The sequence below is a fragment of the Branchiostoma floridae genome, chromosome 15, assembly GCF_000003815.2.
Source record: "Branchiostoma floridae strain S238N-H82 chromosome 15, Bfl_VNyyK, whole genome shotgun sequence".
Taxonomy (NCBI): domain Eukaryota; kingdom Metazoa; phylum Chordata; class Leptocardii; order Amphioxiformes; family Branchiostomatidae; genus Branchiostoma; species Branchiostoma floridae.
Window position 1 is genome coordinate 16,548,787 of NC_049993.1, and position 22,722 is coordinate 16,571,508.

The 22,722-nt window shown below is 44.2% G+C and overlaps 2 protein-coding genes across 2 annotated transcripts in view; both read left to right on the top strand.

Moving 5' to 3' along the window:
- The window catches only part of LOC118431549, an 8,953-nt gene extending 3,376 nt beyond the window's left edge, over nucleotides 1-5,577 (top strand). The window contains exons 3-8 of the mRNA XM_035842789.1: nucleotides 2,273-2,364; nucleotides 2,747-2,928; nucleotides 3,510-3,731; nucleotides 4,179-4,285; nucleotides 4,761-4,883; nucleotides 5,281-5,577. Coding sequence (XP_035698682.1) covers nucleotides 2,273-2,364; nucleotides 2,747-2,928; nucleotides 3,510-3,731; nucleotides 4,179-4,285; nucleotides 4,761-4,883; nucleotides 5,281-5,577 — 1,023 coding nt within the window. The remainder of the gene's footprint in view (nucleotides 1-2,272; nucleotides 2,365-2,746; nucleotides 2,929-3,509; nucleotides 3,732-4,178; nucleotides 4,286-4,760; nucleotides 4,884-5,280) is intronic.
- A 133-nt stretch (nucleotides 5,578-5,710) lies between these two features.
- LOC118431550 lies at nucleotides 5,711-19,408 on the top strand. The gene is made up of 20 exons (XM_035842790.1): nucleotides 5,711-5,821; nucleotides 6,022-6,135; nucleotides 6,523-6,667; nucleotides 7,142-7,296; nucleotides 7,609-7,707; nucleotides 8,083-8,214; nucleotides 8,516-8,698; nucleotides 9,010-9,301; nucleotides 9,756-9,934; nucleotides 10,342-10,501; nucleotides 10,934-11,004; nucleotides 11,155-11,197; nucleotides 11,431-11,462; nucleotides 11,568-11,627; nucleotides 11,992-12,126; nucleotides 15,677-15,874; nucleotides 16,236-16,345; nucleotides 16,578-16,734; nucleotides 17,195-17,337; nucleotides 17,809-19,408. The coding sequence occupies exons 1-20, from the start codon at nucleotides 5,711-5,713 to the stop codon at nucleotides 19,406-19,408; spliced, it is 4,119 nt and encodes a 1,372-aa protein (XP_035698683.1).
- The last annotated feature ends 3,314 nt before the right edge of the window (nucleotides 19,409-22,722 follow it).

Consider the following 22,722-nt stretch of genomic DNA (forward strand, 5'->3'; position numbering starts at 1 on the left):
CCAGATGAGTGTTACATCTACACAACCAAGTACTACCTACCTGGACAGGTGAGTGTTACACCTACACAACCAAGTACTACCTACCCGGACAGGTGAGTGTTACACCTACACAACCAAGTACTACCTACCCGGACAGGTGAGTGTTACATCTACACAACCAAGTACTACCTACCTGGGCAGGTGAGTGTTACATCTACACAACCAAGTACTACCTACCTGGGCAGGTGAGTGTTACACCTACACAACCAAGTACTACCTACCCGGACAGGTGAGTGTTACACCTACACAACCAAGTACTACCTACCCGGGCAGGTGAGTGTTACACCTACACAACCAAGTACTACCTACCCGGGCAGGTGAGTGTTACACCTACACAACCAAGTACTACCTACCCGGGCAGGTGAGTGTTACACCTACACAACCAAGTACTACCTACCCGGACAGGTGAGTGTTACACCTACACAACCAAGTACTACCTACCTGGACAGGTGAGTGTTACATCTACACAACCAAGTACTACCTACCTGGGCAGGTGAGTGTTACACCTACACAACCAAGTACTACCTACCAGGGCAGGTGAGTGTTACACCTACACAACCAAGTACTACCTACCCGGACAGGTGAGTGTTACATCTACACAACCAAGTACTACCTACCTGGCCAGATGAGTGTTACATCTACACAACCAAGTACTACCTACCTGGACAGGTGAGTGTTACACCTACACAACCAAGTACTACCTACCCGGACAGGTGAGTGTTACACCTACACAACCAAGTACTACCTACCCGGACAGGTGAGTGTTACATCTACACAACCAAGTACTACCTACCTGGGCAGGTGAGTGTTACATCTACACAACCAAGTACTACCTACCTGGACAGGTGAGTGTTACACCTACACAACCAAGTACTACCTACCTGGGCAGGTGCGTGTTACAGCACCCACACAATCAAGTACTACCTACCTGGACAGGTGAGTGTTACACCTACACAACCAAGTACTACCTACCTGGGCAGGTGAGTGTTACACCTACACAACCAAGTACTACCTACCCGGGCAGGTGAGTGTTACATCTACACAACCAAGTACTACTTACCCGGGCAGGTGAGTGTTACACTACACAACCAAGTACTACCTACCCGGGCAGGTGAGTGTTACACCTACACAACCAAGTACTACCTACCCGGACAGGTGAGTGTTACACCTACACAACCAAGTACTATCTACCCGGGCAGGTGAGTGTTACACCTACACAACCAAGTAGTACTTACTCGGACAGGTGAGGGGTGTATCTACTCCACCAAGTAGTACTTACTTGGGGAGGTGAGTGTTGTATCTACTCAACCAACTAGTACTTACTTGGAGAGGAGATGATTGTAACTACTCAACCAAGTAGTACTTACTTGGGGAGCAGGTGAGTGTAGCACCTACACAATCAAGTACTACCTACCTGGACAGGTGAGTGTTACACCTACACAACCAAGTACTACCTACCTGGGCAGGTGAGTGTTACACCTACACAACCAAGTACTACCTACCCGGGCAGGTGAGTGTTACATCTACACAACCAAGTACTACTTACCCGGGCAGGTGAGTGTTACACTTACACAACCAAGTACTACCCACCTGGACAGGTGAGTGTTACACCTACACAACCAAGTACTACCTACCTGGACAGGTGAGTGTTACACCTACACAACCAAGTACTATCTACCCGGGCAGGTGAGTGTTACACCTACACAACCAAGTACTACCTACCCGGACAGGTGAGTGTTACATCTACACAACCAAGTACTACCTACCTGGACAGGTGAGTGTTACACCTACACAACCAAGTACTACCTACCTGGACAGGTGAGTGTTACATCTACACAACCAAGTACTACCTACCTGGACAGGTGAGTGTTACACCTACACAACCAAGTACTATCTACCCGGGCAGGTGAGTTTATCATGTCTATATATGAATCGTGCAATTTTCTTTACCCTAGTATCAACGATTGCATCGTCAAATACATCATCATCCATTTATTCATCCATCTATTCAATCATTCATTCCTCCTATCTACCTCCCTCCCTGCATCCATCCATCCATCCCTCCCTCCCTGCCTAAACCCATCCATACCATGATGCCAAGCACTGTTTAAGCTGACTTGTACTTGTTTTCCCTACTACGTTGAAACTTTGACAAACAGCAAACATCCATCCATTGATTCATTCCTGAAAGTAAAGATCATATCATTGTAAATATCCGTAATATTGATTGCAGCCTCTGTTGGATGAGTTCATCAAGGGTGTACAGCAGAGCAGAGTCACGGTCCTGCCGCTGTGTCAGACCTTCATGGCTTCTCAGTACTACTGGTACGTCATGTTGTATTAGTTACCTCTTTAATATGTAAATAGTGTAATGTAGGGTCTAATAGCGTTATCATTTTTACCTCAATGAAAAATAGAGGTATCGTTTTTGGTGCGCAATGGTGTGTGGATGGATATTTGTGACCAGCATAACTTTAGAACCCCTAGATGGACTGTCATGATGTCTGGTATGTGAATAGGGGTTGGGAAGACGAAGGTCGATTTTAGGCCCTCTGTGGGACCTTAGCACTGCAGCATGCTAGCAGAACTTTAGTGTTTTGAATCTTTCGTCCTAGACATGCTATGGTCCTGTTATGCATTGTGATTGTGCTATTAGACCAACATTTGGCAGTTATATGGAAATTCACACTTCAACTCCAATTCACAGGTACGTGGAAAACAGCATCCACGACCGCAGCGTCATCAGAGAAGGCTCCGTCATCTTCGTCAGGATGGAGGAGGACTGCTCTCTGTCTCAGAAACTCAAGCCGTTCGGGTTTCTGGACTTCACCACGGACGCTGCGTATGAGGAGGCGTACCCACGACTTCTACGCACGCTAGGTCCTCCATGTACGTGTCCTAATGAGCTGTCTTGCTTATTTTATCAATCAGTATCCAATGATGACAGGGCCGACCGGGCATAAAAAAAGATCTCCATGCAGAGTAAAAACTGTTTAGTCTGGGTCATAAGGTGACATTTTTTCTCGCGCCTCTTTTTGGACATTGCTTGACGGATGAAATCACTCAGAAATATCTTACTACCCCTGTCACATTATCCACGATCTTCGGGCGTATCGTTGGAAGATCGGCCATGTTTAAGATCGACAGAAGGTTGCGCGTATTTTCCACCTGAAAACCGTCCCTGTCACATATAAACCGTACTTTGTACATTGTACAATTGTTGTGCAATAAAGTTACTTTTATAAGCGAGGCTCGGGCGATTGCCGCAGAATCGTCGTCCGATCCATCTTCCAAATGTGACAGGGTTATTACAAGTGACGACATGGTTTAGTAAGGTTGACGTAGCCAGACGCAGTTCCTAGCCCCTAGATAATTATTCCAGTGAAATTTATCAATAACAGCTTTCCAACCGGAGGCCAACCGTAATTGTAGTAACCGTTTCTCAAGTAAATGTATATTTCTTCATCCAGCCTCAGCCCCCCAAATGCAACAGCACCCAACGACTCGCGCTGACGAAATTTACGACGACGACACTTACGACGACGTCTTCGTCAACAACGACGTTGACGAAGACCAGCAAATGCCGAGAAGTAATTTCGTCCACGCCACGCACCGGACCTTTGACGCCATGGGCCCGCAGATCCACACCGACTTGGTGGAGCCAGAAAAGGCATTGCTGTCGGCATGCAAAGGTTGTGAGAAGTTGTTTATTTAAAAAAAAAAGTTAAACGTTGTGCTGACCGTGATGAGATGACAGTTTAAGATTGACAAACTCTATATGCTGCCAGTTCTATAGAATGTCACTTGATTGCTTTTCAAGTATTTATGGGTTTCAAACAACACGGTCTTGACATTCAGTGTCGTATATTTGGTTGAACATTTGGATAAGTAGCAAATAGTAGAGTTTAGCAAAGCGAAGAGGTGATCTTAAGCATTTGAGTCATCTAGCCAGGAGAAGTCGGTGGAACCTTTGATGGGTCGTCACTGAATGTTTATGAATAATCAGTCAGAAGAAACATCAACTTAAGATTAAGTAAGTTTTATACTGACCATGGTATCTCAGGTTTGCTATTACCTACTATATCACATCGCCCAAGAACATACACCAGCTGAAATTATTTTTTTCCTTTTCTCTCCAGAGTTCGAATGGTCCGAGTGGTCCCTGAAGGCGTTCTGTCAGGACCCGGACAGCTACATCCAGCGGGTACAGAAGATCACTCCGCCGCTGAGAGATGACGTGGAAAAGGTAACTACAGCTAGATATTTCCTATCATCATACCTAGCTGGTGCTTATGAATGGAATTCCTTCATCCACTCAGTACTGTCGTTGCACAGGGCTCCTGGAAATCAGTTGCCTTGAAGTGTAGAAAGTGTTCTGAAGACCAATAAAGAACATACATCTATAAACATCTACTAAGAGCTACAGACATCTCAGGCAAACTAGGGTTGAAAGAAGACCGCCGTATGTACTGGACAAAAGATACAAACCCGGAAATTCTGCTTCAGTACCAAGGTCAGTCGCCTGTGGAGGAGCAAAATAGACCTTTGCGTTTAGTCACATACTAGATAACTTTACGTCCAATTTAAAGGCTCTTACGTTGTTGCCCCGTACACACACACACACACACACACACACACACACACACACACATGGCAAGAGAATGAAAATATGCAGGAGGAAAGACTGACAAGAAAGAAACTGCACCACTTTCCGTCCACAGGTCCTGCTCCTGGCCATCCTGCCCCAGCAGCAGACCCACCGAGGCAGCTGCATCACCCTGGCGAAGCTCAGCTGCTGCGGGCTGCCCAGGGTGGAGGGTCAGGCGCTGGAGGCGCTCCTGACTGTGAGTAATGATGGGCGTTTTGGTTAAACTAAACATAAACGCTACATATAGTCTTGGCTTGCTGTAATTAAAACAAAGAAATCTAAAACTCCAACATGGCTTCTGCAAAAATTGACGGAAACCAACACTGGTGTAGACTTTTAATATTGCAATGTTTTGTTAATTTAGAACGCATAGGCCCATTTAACACAACAAAATAAGTCCCATATTACATATAAAGCAAGGCAACACAGACGAAACTCTTCAATCCATAATGTGACCGTGGGCGGAACGCAACATGACACAGCAGTGGCATCATTGTGAAAGGTAAAGATAGGCACAACAGGAATGATTTCGTATGGCATAACATGTGTATAGTTTTATCAGCTGACAATATTCTCCTATTTCCTTTCCACAGGTCATTCATCAGAACATATTAAATCAAGGCACAGACTACGCCGAGTCTGGCGGTCTCAGTGACGTCACGAAGGAGGTGCTGTACGTCCTGTCCAATAGGGACGCCCTGAGACAGTGGACGCGCGGGACCACCCTGCTGCGGATCCAGGTGTGCTGCGTCTTGCTCATCTGCCTGCACGTTTCATACGTCAACGGCGACGTCGGGCTGGAGTTTTCTGCGGAAGAACTGAAGAAAACTCAGAACGTAATCAAGCACAAGATTGAAACCTTCGATGCGACAGATCTGAGGTTCAGGTAAGAGCGTGTCCTATTATTGATAGGTTCAAAAGATTGCAGTGTAGTCAATGTTATAAGGTACCATCTCAATCTGTGGCCTAGTTGGTTTCAACACAAGCATGTGTCTTCCTTTTTCAGATGCTGTAAATTGTTACATGCCATTCTTTTCCAGATGCCTTGCCGATTACTACATCCACACGATCTACGAAGCCTCCAAGCGGATCGCTGGCAAGTCGGTCGGAAAGTTCAAAGAACTAGTGATCCAGGTAAGTCAGTAAGTTATATCTTTTTATTTTAGATTGAAGAAAATATACAGATAAAAATGAGCTTTCCTGTTGAACATTAAACCAATCCTTCAATCTACCCGGTTCTTGAATAGCCATTGTCAACACAGTTATGTGAAATTTACGATGCCCGAAGCATCTTCTTTTACTAACCTGAGCATTGTTCATTTATCTCGTTGCAGGCAAGAGATGTTAGCAGTACCAAAGACCCCAAAACTGCTAAACAACTTGTGAAAGACATCTGCAAAGCCGAAGAGTACGACCAACAGATCGTGTTGTCATATCTCGCCGACATGGCAAGTCCATCTCCATCTTGTGCCAAAACATGGATCTAAGTTAGACATTCTTTAGCATATACATGAAAGCAAGATTTCCTAAGTGCAATTTTTGCAAATAAGGTATATTGATCGTGGACATTATTCCGAGTATAGATAGCTAGGCAAATGCTGAAATGGCGCATATAACGGATCCAACAGTTGGGATATTTCATGAAAAGGGGCAATCATCGACGACTGTTGAGTCTTAATGGCAGTAGATATATGAAGCTGAAACAAGTGAGATCATTCTGTAGTCAGCTAACTCCTTTTCTACGACCGCAGGACCATGAAGACATGATGCATATTACTTTGGAGGATGTAACCTTTATCATACTCTACTCTACTCTACTCTACTCTCTCTAATAGGCGTATGATTCAGAGACTGCCCTGGAAATCTTCCAGCGGGCAGTGTGCAAGCTCGCCCAGACGTGCAGCGGCTCCAGGGCGGACCGGCTCTTCATCCTCACCGCCGACATGTTCGTCAGGATCCTGCAGACCACAAAGAGATCAGGTACTGAAAACTAAACCATGGAAGAAGAGATTTCGACTTTGTGCTAAAGCACAATAGATCGGCGCAACAAGACCTTCATTCATCCAAAAACATCCACTAGCATATACTACGAAGCATTCGCCCCAGACCGTCGCACGAACTTGAAGTGTCATATAGAATTGCCGAGTAGGCTGTAACAGACACAACCATCGATAAAGACCTAAGACAGCCTTGTGTTCAAACATGGAGGACATCCGTTCCTATTTCCTATTATGGCTGGAACATCATTACAGTTACTGTTAAGCTTTTCAGAATCAGACCGTTTGACGCCAAATATATTATCCCTATTATAAAAACAGAAAACTGAGAAGGGTGGAGAAAACTGATTGGCAGACATTCTGAGCTTCCCAAACTGTTAGATAGTTAGACTGAGGGATAGATGATCCTGCAGCCATAGAAAAAAAGTAAGGCCTCATCAAACTCTTTTTTTTTCAGATCTCTGCTCCATGGCACTTCGACCTCCTCCTCCGCACGGAAAGAGGAAGAAGCTGCTGGGTCTAGCCGAGCTCTGGTACGAGCAGCAGTTCAACCTGGGCACCGCGCGGCTGGCTGTGGAGGTCCTCTGTAGACCGCTGCTACATCATCCGCATGTAAGGGGACACAGGCTCTTACAAACTGTCTCTTTTATGAATACATGTTTCTAAGGAAGACAACATTCTACTGTACCTTTCATTGTATCTGACAGCGTTACCTGTATTTGCATCTATGGATACACTGTCTGTAGTATGATAGAGTCGATGTAGCTATTGTAAGAAATTTATTTGCCCCAATTGGTTGGAAAAACCATTGCCGAACCGTAATGAAGAAACAGTTCCCTCTAGTTGGAAGAATCTGCTGAACATACAATGATTATGCATGTATACTGTCTGTTCTTATGACCATGTAACTGTATTTCCCACCAGCCTGAAGTTCGTGAGACCATGGCTCGCCGTCTAGCAATGCGGCAGGGAAGACGTGCGGACGACATCATCATTGAGTGGGAGGACCTGGTTCCTATTGAGGTAGGTACTTTTCCGAGGAAGATGTTCTTCATTTTTGGCTACTTGTCTTTGGCAATTAGTGTGTTTTCAGATTGTATGAAGAGAGATAGAAAGAGAGTGGAAAGAAGAGAAAAGCAAAGGAGACTAGAGAGAGAGAGAGAGAGAGAGAGAGAGAGAGAGAGAGAGAGAGAGAGAGAGCGAAAGACAAAGACGGAGCGAGAGAGAGAAGGATAAAAAAGAAGGGCAGAGAGAAAGGCAAATAGAGACGAAGAGAGAGAGAGCTAAAAACAAAGAGAGACTGAGATATAGACAGATGGAGGCATAGAAATAGACCAAAACGTCTTGAGGGGGAGAAGATCGAGTAAAATAACGTTTTGTACTCTAACTGTTCATCAGGCTAAACACATCAGTGACCAGTACAAACTGCTGGGCCTGCGCATCGTCACACACCAGCCCACGCCTTGTCAAGACCTGGAGGATCACGTGGTTTGGAAGGGGACTACGACGTACAGAAATGTGGCTGTCAAGGTATGTGGTAATTTGGCATGGAGTTTGAAACATCATTAAGATCACAATGAAATGTAAGATGACTGCTGCTTTCGTCATGGTAAGTGACCTACGACTACAGTACGTGGCAGCGGGTGAAAGATACATGCAATTCTATACCTTCCCCCACCTCAGTTTTGGTTGGTGATTTTGGATCACGTGTTGCTTTAAGATAATTTTTGTTCCTTTATGTTTATGTTAGGCGGTACAGACCACGATCGATACCAGCTAAAAGCATATAAGGCTTAGTTTTCAGGCGCCCTTCCCTTGTCACTTTTTCCAGGTATACAAGATGAATTCCATGCAGGACTTGATGAGTGATGGGGACAGGTCGGAGGGTGCACGGACCGTGAGAAACAACGTGCGCATGTTGGGAGAATTGAGCGGCAGTCCAAACATCCTCCGGCTTCTGGCCTACCAGCTCCGACCTCAGCCTGTGTTCCACATCACTGAGTTCATGGACGAGGTAAACCTTTAACTTCTGTTGTGTAAATTTCTTGTACGCTAATCACTATCAAAGTCCAGCCTTCATTTCATGCAATAGTCATTCCCATCTTGTTACAGGTATCAATAAGCTTAAATGTGACGGTTTGATTTTGCTTGCAATACCAATTCTCTGGAAGTAGGAAGCCCGTATCTGAATGCGCTTTAATGAAGAAATGTGTAGCAGTCCTCACGTGATCGCTGATACTATATCCTTATCGGCATGTTGCCACGCCTACAGATCCCCTCCATGTTAGATCTAGTCATCGCAAGATCTTCTTTATGCTTGTTCAGGGGAATCTACTGGACTTCCTGCTCCGGAGGCGAACAGAGCACCAGCACACCAGGTCCTCCCTGCTGTACCTGCGGTCTCTGCTGACCCTCCTGCTGGACATGGTGGCCGCTCTCCGCTACTGCCATGGCAACAACATCGTCCATCGTGACGTCATCGCCAGGAACTTCCTGGTGTACAGAAAGAGAGGGACGTACATGTGCAAGCTGGGTAATTTCAACATGGCTGTTAAGGCACCGATGATTGAAGAAGAGACATACGAGTGCCCCGACTGCCTGCAGATAGCTTTCCAAGGTTGGTCTTCTACGTACTGAGGTGGCAGGTGTTGAAATACCGTTGAGTGTTTACCATTGGGCCTGGATAAAAATGTATGGATAAGCAAGGAGGTTAAAATCATAACCTCCTTGGGATAAGATATATATACATGCATTGGCTATCTTTTTTTTACTAAAACAAGGAAAGGCATAATATGCATTATTACTTATGAGCACTGCCTAGATCTTACTGAGTCACGACCACCCAGTATAGATAGGCATTGGAGTGCCCGAAGTCGAGGCAATATATATGTCTAAACAATATCAAAGCCTACGTTTCATGAAAAAAAGTCTTATTGTGCACCTTCCTTCATAGGATCTAACAAGGATACTACAGCCAAGTTCCGTATTACCTTGTAGTGGATGGGACGATATGTACGACGTAACAGTAAAAACGTTTTAACTGAGGACGCCATTCATATCTTCCTACACAGGGTCTTACGACGATCCCGTCGCCAAGCTGTGGACCGCCCCCGAGTCGATGGTCGGGTACCAGTTCTCGGACAAGAGTGACGTGTGGATGCTGGGCTGCGCTATGTACGAGGTGCTGACGCACGGCTGCCGGCCCTTCACCGAGATGTGGGGCATGGCCGCGGACGATATCGTGCAGCAGGTGAGTAGAACCAACTGCTGGCGTCATCCGTGCATCAGTTCACGTGGCCTGAATGGCTGGTCATCTAGCCCTGATGAAGGACGTATTAATCATAAAGCTGGTCTAAATGTAGAACGTTGCCGTTTCTGACTTTCTAGCTACAATATTGTTCAATCAATCTATGATAAGAGTAGTTGACATTAATCTTTCAGAACATATTTCAACAGAAGGTCCTACATAGCTATCATTAGTTTGGGCAACAAGTTCTTCCGAACCGTATGGAAGGCAGAAGAGAAAGAATGGACTCTAGATAGAAATGAAGATGATAACAATCGAACCATAACTAACTGCATGCCGGAGTTACACAAACACTTTCCAATTGTGTGCATATAATGATTTTTCCTCTCTTCTCTCTTGCCCGTCCCCAGGTTGTGTTCGGGCTGCGCCCCCGCCAGCCGTCCTGCGTGCCGAGGAAGCTGTTTCAGTCGGCCATGCTGCCCTGCTTCCTCGCCGACCCTGCCGAGCGGATCGCCCTGATGCAGCTGGAGAGGAAGCTGAGGGGTTACCTGAAGGAGTGCCCCCTACCGGGTCAGTTCTGTGTTGCACGTTCATACTTCTAAACTCTAAATTCACCCAGGCATGGGATTGATCCTGATTCACGAGGCCTGTTATAAACGGTACAAATCTAGTTCGGAGGGGGCGTAAAGCCAGATTCGATGGGTCCGGTGTAATAAATAAGAACCAATCCCGTGTCTGTGTGAAGCCCTGAACAGTTCGTTGTACATGTGGTGAGCCTAGTGCAAATGGAAAGCTGTATCATCTAAAAGACGAGCATTTAAAACAACGATTGGCCAAAATAACACATCTTTTTGGTGACGAAAAAGAAGCCTCTGGAAATGTAGGCGTAGTCACCAAGCAAATTCTTGGTTTTTCTTGTATACATCAAAAAGGGTTACAGTATTCTTAATGGTCCACCAACTTGATTAAGAACGATGTCATTGTTGGTTTTCTCTCATGTAGGTGTGGAACACATAGATGATATCCATCCTCCGCCTCGGCTGTCTCCTAACCAGTCAACACGGCCAGAAAGGGTAAGAAATCTATACTCCTTACTTCATCAAAGAGCATCGGTATGTAAACTCCATAGATGGATATATATTGATTTCGATGTATCTTAAACTACCTTACGTTCCAAGACATGTATGGCACAGCTTCAATATAGCGATGCCTTTGTTTTCTAGGGAATCCCAAGGAATTTGGAGACACAGATCAACAGTGAAACAGGTAAAATGTATTTTCACTCTGATAATGCTTACAGGTAACTGTCAGCAAGGAAGAAATCAAACGACGCTGTGAACACTTGCAAATCAAAGACATTTTAGCATAATGTTAAGGGCATTCTGTCTTACAAACTTTCAAGTGACCAGCGCTAGCGTGTAACTGCACACATAGCTGTCAATGCGACTGCACTCGTGGAAAGATTACAGTTTCAAAAGTTGTGTCTTTTTACATTTCAGAAGTCCCCGGGACTGAATACAAGATCGAAAAGGTACTACACATTATCCATTCACTGATATCTTTAAAATTTCACAAGATATCAATTTAGTTTACCTGGATGCTGACGTAATTATCATTTTCCTTTCGCATTTTACAGGGGAAGTTTCCCTGCTCTGCAAGTGAGATACTTGCCTACGACCAGCCCAACGAACAGGGGGTACGTAACAACATCGTGAAATATGTATCTGATCTCATTTATCTGATCTCTGTGGGAGGCAAATGTAATACAGACAAAGGTATAGTTGGTAAAAAGTATTCTGTCCAATGATTGTGTCAAACAAACCCATACATGTATTTACAAAAAGAAAACACACAGTTACCAAACTGGGTATGATCAAGACATGGGCCTGTGCCGTGAGATGTTGTATTGATCTCTGGGGGTCACATCTTTGTTGTTTATTTGCTTAAATTATCTTACACGTCTAAACAAATCAAATGTAAAAGATCCTCTTTACAAAAAAATCTAATTGTGGACTTATAATTAACATTGAAACCTTCATTATTCTTCCATTCTACCCCAGGAGGAGTTCCTGCTGTTGAAAGACGGACAAGTTCCTTCCGTCGACAGACGGAGGAAGGAGATGCTGCTGAGGCTAGATCACGTGAACATCAGACGGGTCATGGACATCGTCATCAACGGCAACCACGTCAAACAGGTAACGCCGAATTATCACTCCGCACAACGATGTGAAACATTGTTTTCTTATGTATTTCTGTATACCTGTATGTGTTTCTGTGCCTTTATAACTTGCACTATCAAATATGATGGTAGACTTCACAATTGCCAAGTCACCCTTGGCCGCTTCATCGCCTCTTAAGGCTAAAGCCAAGCCAAGTAGACGCAAGCCCCCCAAACAGAAATTAAAAACATGTGTTATAAATTTCCAGGGCATACGCAACAAAACTGCTGATCTAGCAGCATGCTTAGACCAGCATTCTCCAGATATTATACTAGGCTCAGAAACACATCTAAATGACTCAGTTGGCAGTAGTGAACTTTTCCCCCCAGACTATACCGTCATAAGGAAAGACAGAGAACTGGGGAGAAAGGGAGGGGGTGTTCTCCTTGCCTACAAGAACGACTTGATAGTTACACATAGATTAGATCTAGACACTGAGTGTGAAACGGTATGGGCAACCTTGGAGATCCAAGGAGCCAAACCGATTACAATTGGTTCTTGTTACAGATCGCATACTTATGCAAAAGACATTGACTTTGTAGATAAACTGAGAGCCTCATTAAACAAGATTAAACCACAAGGTGGCCAAGTATGGCTAGGGGGGGATCTCAATTTCCCTGGTATAGACTGGAACAACTTAAGTGTGAGCCCAAGCGCTCCCTATAGTGCACTTTCTAAACATTTTTTAGAGTTAACACATGACTTTGGGCTCGAACAGGTTGTGGATCAACCAACCCGTCTTAATAACACCCTTGATCTTTTCTTAACTAATAATTCATCACTTGTTGAAACTTGTTCTCTGATCCCAGGTATAGGGGACCATGATGGCATCCCAGTTATTACTGTTAATGTTAAACCTAAGAAAATCAAACAAAGCCCCAGGCGTGTTTCACTTTGGAAAAAAGCTGATGAAACCGCCATAAGAACTGAGCTACAGGATTACAGTAATAATTTAGCTAAACGGAACATTGACAACTGCACAACAGAAGAGCTTTATAATGAATTTGTGGACAAAATCAAGATAGTGATGGACAAATATGTCCCATCCAAAACTATTAACAATAATAATTTTTCACCTTGGATTAACAACAAGGTTAGGAAAATACATAAGAAAAAACAGCGAGCCTACAACTCTTATCGTAAAAACCCAACAACCGAGAACTTGACTAAATTCCGCACTATTCGCAAACGAGCAAAAAAGACTACCAGACAAAACTACCGTAAATATGTCAATTCTATATGTTCTGATTCCCCCAAGAAGTTTTGGTCGCACATCAAACACTTAAAACAGGATACAACTGGGATCCCTAGTCTTAAGCAGAAAGGAAAGCTAGAAACAGATAACAGAAACAAAGCTAACATCCTTAACAACCAATTCAGCTCTGTCTTTACACGAGAGGATGAACACATGCCCCGCCTCCCCCGTAGTTCTATCCCCACTATGCCTGACTTTTCCATCAATGTAAACGGAGTCACCAAACTCCTAAAAGATCTGAATCCACACAAAGCAAGTGGACCAGACGGCCTACCAACAAGGATCCTCAAACTAGCAGCTGCTGAGTTAGCCCCTGCTCTGACTATTATTTGTCAGAAATCACTTGAAACTGGCCAAATCCCTTCCCCATGGCTACATGCCAATATCTCTCCCATCTTTAAAAAGGGGGACAGGACTGATCCTGCAAATTACCGTCCTGTTTCTCTCACATGTGTTTGTAGTAAGGTTATGGAGCACATAGTGCAATCACAGATGATGGATCATTTTGACAAATACTCTATATTATCTGACAAGCAGCATGGGTTTAGGAAAAAGCGTTCATGTGAAACCCAACTTATTTTAACTACAACTGACTTAGCCCATTCTTTAGATACCAGGTCGCAAACAGATATGATTATAACCGACTTCGCAAAAGCTTTTGACAAAGTACCTCATGATCGCTTACTCCTAAAACTCCAAAATTATGGTATTAGGGGTAAGGTTCTCCACTGGATTTCTAATTTCCTCAAAAATCGTAAACAAAGAGTGGTAGTTGGGGGAGAGCACTCAGAGTGGGCAGAGGTAGTCTCTGGAGTGCCCCAGGGCACTGTGCTCGGACCACTACTGTTCTTAGTGTACATTAACGACTTAGCCGACAACCTCAACTCTAACATCCGTCTCTTTGCGGATGACTGCGTCATTTACAGGGAGATAAACAGTGACAGAGATCACACCCTCTTACAAGAGGACATCAATACATTAGATACATGGCAAAACACATGGCAGATGAAATTACACCCGGACAAATGTTTTGTTATGCGTTATACCCACAAACGTAAACCTAAACTCTACGACTACAAATTAGGAAGTCATGTTCTAGCCGAGACTAACAACCACAAATACTTAGGAGTCACACTCAACAACCAGCTCTCTTGGTCACAACACATACAGTACAGTGCTTCCAAGGCTAACAAGACGTTAGGCTTTGTGAGACGCAATCTTTATAACTGCCCCAAATCAGTCAAAACAAATGCATATACATCCCTTGTTAGACCGCATTTAGAGTATTCCAGCGCTGCCTGGGATCCATACCACAAAGAGCACATTGCTAAGTTAGAGTCCGTTCAAAAAAGAGCGGCTAGATTTGTCACAAATTCGTATCATAGTTATGATAGTGTCACCAAACTTGTCTCTGATTTGGGGTGGGACACTTTACGCAACAGAAGGACAGCAAATAGATTAACAATTCTACAGAAAGCAAGACACCACAAAGTAGCCCTACCGGTCGAAACTCATCTAAAGCCTGTACCGCGCCAATCGCGACACTCAAACCCAAATTCTTACAAGGCTCTACCTTTTCACAAAGACTGCTACAAACATTCCTTCTTCCCACAAACCGTGAGAGATTGGAACTCTTTACCGTACGAGGTCACGGAGATCACAGACGCTCCAAAGTTCAAGGAGGCAGTTCTCCAACGCCTCAGGGAACATTAAGGCGCAGCACTCCCCCTGGACGCTCTGCCCCAACTGAGGGGCGTTGTCCAGTACCCAATCAAGATCAAGTGTCATCTCTGAATGCCTAATTTATTCTACATTGACCAATGATTATCTACAATGCAAAAATTGGCAGCTGAGGTATCTGTTGAAACATTACTCTGAGCTGCCGAATAAGTTGAGACATTCAGGTAATAGGATACACGATATGTAAAGACAACAGCCACTCATAGTCAAGCAAAAACATTGGCGAAAAAAAAAAACTTTGGAAACTTTATTCAGCCCATTATAATTAGCCACCTACATCAAAATGTAGGCAGCTAATCTTCTTGGATTGTTAATAAATAGATAAATAAACAAGACATACAAACAACATAAAATAGATAAAGAGTGAGTGAGTGAGTGCTATCTTAGACGTCACAGCTGATCGTTAACAATTATATTAGTCTGTCCAGTTGCTCGAGTACCTTGTGTATCTGATCATGAGGCCTGGCTTCTTTTAAGATAAATGTTGTACATAAATAACTTTTCTCAAGCATCCTTGGTATCTTTTTGCAGATGTCACAAGTTTTTGCAGGGGGTCAGCTAACCCTTTTGGCTGCAGCTAGAGACAAGCGACTGTCCGTTGACGACATGGTTCGGTGCCTGAGCCAAGTGGCGGACGCCATGGCCTTCGCGCACGGGACTCTCCTCAAGGGAGAGGGCGTCATCCACTGTGACCTGCGGGCCATGTACGTCATCTGTGATGGACAGCACGTAAGTACAACGTCTCTGCCTCTCCGTACACACCGATCTCGACGTGTGCTTTGATGAAGGTCTTTAACCACATACCGGTCACCCTCCCCCAACAAAGATCAGCTTGATGATTAGAATGAATCACCGGGAGGATGCAAAGAACGGAACTTAAGGCAAATGTTACGAGAGGCATTGCAGCTGTAGTTGGCAATTACCTCTAGGATCAAGCAGTTTCAAGCAGCTTTGCAATCGTCATACCTCTAACAAAAGAGAGCGTATCGTGTATACATGTACTAGTCAGTCATGTGTAACTGTAGCTATCCCAATGTGTGACACAAACTCTGCAATTTCATGAAGTCGAACTTCTACTTCTGCCTTGCAGGTAAAGGTTGGTAGGTGGGGCCGTGCCAGCCGCCTGCGGCTCCGCTTGTATGACACCAAGCTGTCCGAAAGTGTGGTGACCAAGCCCATGCCTCAAGACGCCCTGAGATGGTATGTTAGATCTACACAAAATGACCGTACTCTTCTGTAAAAAATGTTATTGCGAGAACAAAATACATGATAGTACTTCTGTCGGCTGTTATATTATTTGGCCGTGTTGTTCTGTCCAAACCATATCTATCAAGTCTTGGATTGATATTTGGTTTACAGTTTACCAGACCTAAATTTGGCGATAGAATTCACTGAATCTATGAAGCACATTTCTGTCTGTAATGCCCTGCAGGTCACCGATGGAAGTGATAGAAAGCGGGATCTACTCGCAGGGCAGTGACGTCTTCACGTTCGGACAGGTGTGCTGGGAGGTGTTCCACGCCTACAACGCGGACAGAGGCAGCGAGAACAGGATGCTGGCGCCCTACCCTTACCTCAAGGCGTTAGAGGTGAGTGTGCGTGTGTGTTACAGTCAATAACGTAAAAGCTTTGCCTTTGCATGCGTGATAGAACTGGGATGCAAAGTAAATACTAGTAGCAAGCCCATATTTCTATTTTCGCTTGTCACTCTTCTTTTCAATTGTTCTGTCGTAAAAAAAAAGCTAAAAGAAACTGGTTCAATGTCTGCTAAGTTATTTGTTCCTTGTTGGCACAAAACCTGATTGGGCGGAGCTTTTTGTAGCCTTTGAACCAAACTTTGCGATCCCAAGGGCCGTTCAAAGAGAGTTTATGTTACATGGATTAAGAAGAGGCGTCTGAAGTAGTATGTTTTCGCACCGTGGAACACACACTCGGTTCGAATTACGTCAAATGGAACATGATGGAAGGTGGTTCGGGTTCTAAAATGATCTGGAACTTTTGACCACCTTTTCTTCCCAAGCAGATGAATCATTGCTCTTTCCTGTCCAGGTCCTGCCGTACCTGCAGCGCAGACAGAGGCCCCTCCAGCCGTGCGACTGCCCCGACTGGCTGTACCGCCTCATGAAGCTATGCTGGCTGGACGAGCGCAGCCGCCGCCCGGGCTTCGACAAGATCGCGGCCTGCTTCAAAAGGTGAGAGGTGGAATTTTATGGATTTAGGAACGCCCATCAGGAGCAAAGAAAAGTAACCAAACGCCGTCACCACTCACCCTTAATTCGTAATGTTGAGTCATAACGGCCTGCAGGCCAATTTGAGCTTCTCAATGAATAAATAAAAGATTGAACAAATAACGGGGTAATAGCTATAACGTTATAATATCTAGGAAAATTTGATACGCTATACTACCCTCAGTCATATGCTAGACGTCGTTGAACTATCCTACTCAAGGATTTTTCTCTCAATAATCATAAACTTCTGATGCAAAAACTTTTTGCCAAATACCCATAGCAGAGGTAATGGTAAATTACTGACTGTTGAAAGACTATCAGGTGGTAACACAGTTTTCTGCCACAGTAATGTAATGATAAGCTTCTTACAAACTAACAGGATAGGGCCTAAAAGAGAACTGCCTGCTGTAAAATATATTTTGCCATCTATTTCAGTCCATCTACATCGCCAATGTTGGACATTGGTGACGACGGAACTTACAAGAAACGGGCTCCTGGTGGAAACGAAGAGAGCCTGAACGCGGCACTGAACCACCAAGACCGCCACTATTTCCGCCAGGGTCTGCTCCAGAGCAATACCGACTACGCCACAAAGCACGGCATCGGCAGCTACTGGGTGTGGGACACCGATAACATGTCGCAGGGCAGCGCCGACACATTCTACACCATGACGTCAGACCAAACGGTCGACACCGTCAGCAGCGACCTAACATCCGGGACCTGGCAGTCTGCAGAGTCGCGGTCAAGGGCGGGAACTGACAGCACACGGTTGTCTGAAGGTAGCCAAAGCTCCTCTCCAATAGAAGATCTCGTGGAATACACAACATTGGACTTGCAATCAGACCAATCGGTCGCAGGATCAAGTCGTAAGAGCTCTCGAGGACAAGAAGTCATTTATAACAATTCGCTCAGCATGGCACCTCTTGTTGCCGAGTTGAGTGCCCAACTGCAAGGGGCACAACCAACAAATGCCGCAGAGAACGATGCAGACGACACTAGTGATGCCGTCACTCTGGAAGACGAGGCAAAAGAAGAATCAGAAATAAGGCTTCTTCGAAAAACGTCATTCCTAAACCCTTCCTACGAAAGCAATGCACCTACCCGTTTCCAGGGGATGCAGGAAAGCGTGAACATGGCTAGACCTGAAAATCCAGCATCCAGTTTGGTGGGAACAAACTCTCCAAACACTGGCGATAAGGGCAAAGCAAATGATGACGCGGACTATTACACGAAGTTAGTTCGTCCTGCTTCAAGCAGTAGTACGCATAGCGTACCCTCACCTAACCACAGAGGCGAAGGCTACACTAACCAGCCCAAGCTTCCGTCACGGCCTCCCGTCCCTCCACGCCCATCGACGATGGCAACAAGCCCTGAAGGACAGAAAGGGAGCGGCTCAGCAGCTGTGATGACGTCACGCGAGGACACGCCACCTCCCCCGGTCCCACCACGCGTTATCCTGAACTCGGCAGATACGGAGGACACCCAAGACGACCCACCGTACGCAGACGTCCGCGTGCGACGTAAGAGCCAAGATGCAGTATCCCCCGCCCACATAACACGTCCCCTAAGTAGGTGCGACCTCAACAACATGCAGCACGACAGAGGAAGTCAGGAATGGAACCAGGAGTCATCCAGCTGCCCCTCGTCCATTGCCAGCCCCATCGGCCCGAACGCGTCGAGGCTCAGAGTACACTCCGACACCTCGTTGTCGTCGCAGGATTCGTCGTACTTCGGAAGCAGCCAGGAGAGTGTTGCGATGACTTCGAACCAGAATTCACCAGTGACACCAGTGAATGGGACGAAAGGTGTTGTGGCAAAGATCAAGAAAGTGAAAGGCAGCGTAAGGAGAAAGTTTAGCCGTAAAAAGGGTAGCGACCAGGGAGACAGAGCTGGAGGGGCACGTGGTGAGGGGGTGTTTCGCTACACGTCAGAAGAAGCTGATGCTAGAAACCGGAAGAGCACATCCTCAGCCTATAGTGACTATAGAGACACTGACGCCAACTCCGACCAGGAAGAGTTTGACACTAGGCTTTAAACAAGCTGTACATCAATCAGGGCAAAGTCGAACTCAAAATTTTGGATTCAGCAGACACTAGGCTTAGTTTAAAGGTTGCAGAGTCTAGAATTTGGCCCGTGGACACGAAGAAACCTAACGGATGGGAGCAAAAGGCCAGTTCCTGGCCTAGGTACTTGGCTAGGCAGCTTCTTGACTTTCTTCAGGTTGCGACAAGAACAATACAATGTGGACACTAGGCAACAGGCTGATATCGTGACCACAGACATATACAATACAAAAACAGGCAGTTTCAGTGGATGGGCTTCTAACAACAAAGATTCGTTTTCCTGCAAATGTCATTCTGATATTCCTGTGTTGGAAGATCAAAGCAATAGTATTTCCCACTCGTTAGCATACATAATTCCTCAGTTATGCAATTTTTTTCAGTTGAAGTTGAGTTCAGTTGTGATCATTGCCAGATTTGCAACCTTAACCAGGGTTTCTTGATTGCGGAATGCTACGTTTCCACTATATCCTCAATTCTTGAACTAGTTGACTTCTACCAACACAGATAAACTTTCAAGTTATATAATCAATTTTTATTTCGTAGTAGTCTATACAAATCAAGTGCACACACATGGTTACAGCTTTGCGAATGAATCGCTTTTGTACATAGGGTCTGAGCTGAAGAGGCATACATCTTTACTCGAAAATATTTCAATACAACAATGGCAAGGAAAGCATACTACACAGTATACAAAAACAACAAAATACAATTGATAATATTATGGTCTTTGCTTTCACCAATACACAATGACGTTTTTAGAATACATGCCACTTTACCCAGGATGATTTAGGAAGTAAATTTGGAGGAAAGTATCATCAAGTACCACCTATATTCCAGCTTCTGCAAGAATTAAACATTAACAAATAACACCAATGTACACACTCTTCTTTTGTTCCGTATCTAATCGTATCTAATCCCAGTTTGATGTCCTTCTTGGGTGCCGTTTTAAAGGCAGGACACAAGCATGTTTGTCCACACATAACCATGATTTTTTCTTCATTTAAATGCAAATACTAACAACAGATAAAAACAATTCATCATGCAGAAGAAGACATACAGGAGTAGGGTAGAAGCTTTTCGTAGGCCTCATCCAGAAATTATATAGCATGAAAGGTTTGATTTATACATAATAAAGCTGAACAAAATTAGCAAGTCTTTAAATGAAACAGAAATCGCATTACACATATACTGAACTTAGTACTTTCGGAGATAAAAAGCAGAAGCAAGCAGTTACCCTTTGCTACAAGAGACAAAACTCTCTTTTGTGAATAATTTCTTGAACTATATACACACACGCAGAGCAGACGTATCTAATATGTAGATAAGCCAACTTTATAGGCTGATGTGATTTTAAAATTCATCTTGTCATTTCAAAGCCAGGTTGATTCTGTCGAAGCACACATCCTTGGTGGCATCCTGTCATGGCATTCTCCATTTTGTTTCACACTCATAGCGCCATCTTGAATGTCACCAGGTTGGCCCTGTGAACGCGCCGCGGCCCAGTGCTGCTCCTCTCTGTTGACTTAAGATGGCCCAGGGTATATGAGCACTACTTTCAAAGTCCTGTAGAAAAATTGCCATAACTCCGTCATAGAAGCTTGAAAATGCCTCAAATCTGGTGTATACGGAAAACACAACTATAGAAATGCAAACATGAGTCATTTATGAAGTTACGTACTCTGAATTTTTAGATATCACAATTTATTATGATGTATAATTTTTCCAACAAAATGTAGTCTAGAAAACCATTCCCAACGCGCAAATTACATGAAAATTTTTTAGTACATACTGACATATGTTCCCTTTCAGAACTAGTGAGATTTATTGAGAAACATGTTCCTGCTCTGTGAAAAATATTGATTTTGTCACATTTATGCATGTAATTTTAGGGTACCTTTTTCTATAATCACCTTATAACTCAAACCAAAGACCATATACAATATATTCAACTACATCTGAGTGTAGAACAGGACGTTTCCAACGATTTAATTTCCTTTTCAATCATTTTAAGTCATTGCTACCGTTTTCTACAAAGGTTTGAAGTTTGTACCATCAATTTTTACCCTGTAAGCCATGTTTTAGTAAACCTGCCCATCACTCAACGTGACAGGTCGTAATTAGCACCTCCATGGGAAGGAATTAGCTGTAATTTGCACTTGTGTCATGACAAAAGAACCAAGGTTTATTGTTATGCGTAGACTAGTCTGTTGGTATAAACAGTTGTTTTGTAGCAAGATTGTTATTATGCTCATAGAACGAGAAAATTTTAGTCAATGTTAGAGAATAAGTCTCTCTATTTACATTGAAGATGGATTCTGCAAGATGCACAACCAGAAAACCATACAAAATGTAAAAGTGCCACCAACTGGGCCGGGCATTTTGGCCCCGCGCGGCTTCGAATCCCTGGTGTCAAGAGACTGTACTATTCGGCAAAAACTCAGCAAAATTCGCTCAAAACAAGTCCGACTTTGCCTCTGTTGCAGTCTTCGAACGGGGCTTGTTTTTATTGGGGATGGGGGGGGGGGGGGCGTTGGTTCGCAATTTTCAACGTTTAGCTACGTTTTCATGCGCCGGGAAAGGGGTTTTGCCCAAGGAGCTTGGTTTGCCGAGGAAGGGAGTTTGCCGTGGCATAAGATAGCATCATTAGCTTGGGAAGGAAGGCGGAGGCCAATGAAACTCCTCACTAATACTATCTTATGCTACCGCAAGTTCTGCTTGGAGATAAGTTATATAGCTCAGATATTAACCTCCTTGCTCAATACATTACAACCTAATTGACTCAATACTGCCAAACTGGGGTATGAAATGACGCGATTTTGGTCCAACAATTTTTTTCGAACGCTCCAGAATAGAACAGAGAGCCAAATTGTGTGCTTTGAGAAGTAAAACATAATACGGGTTGCTATAGTTTGCATGAAATAGTGTATAAAACTGACCATGAGAACAACAAATCATTAGAGAATACTATGCAATCTACAGCCATAATGATTCTGACCTGTCGCCATGTTTGTTATCATTACTGATTAGAATGTTTGTTTAGGGCTGTCAGAGTAAAATTGCCTATGATGAAAAGAATTTGAAATCCACCCAAATGCATGTACAGTATACTTCGATGTGTAAACTTTTGTAGAAAAACGTGACAAAAGTGACATTGGTCTCCTCCTTCTATATTTCCCCCAAGACAATTGTACACAAGTTGTGTTATTTGGAGGTTGGTCCAGGCAGACAACCATACATATGATCTAGGCCAACAAAGGAAAATAACCACACTAGTTCAACTCGTATG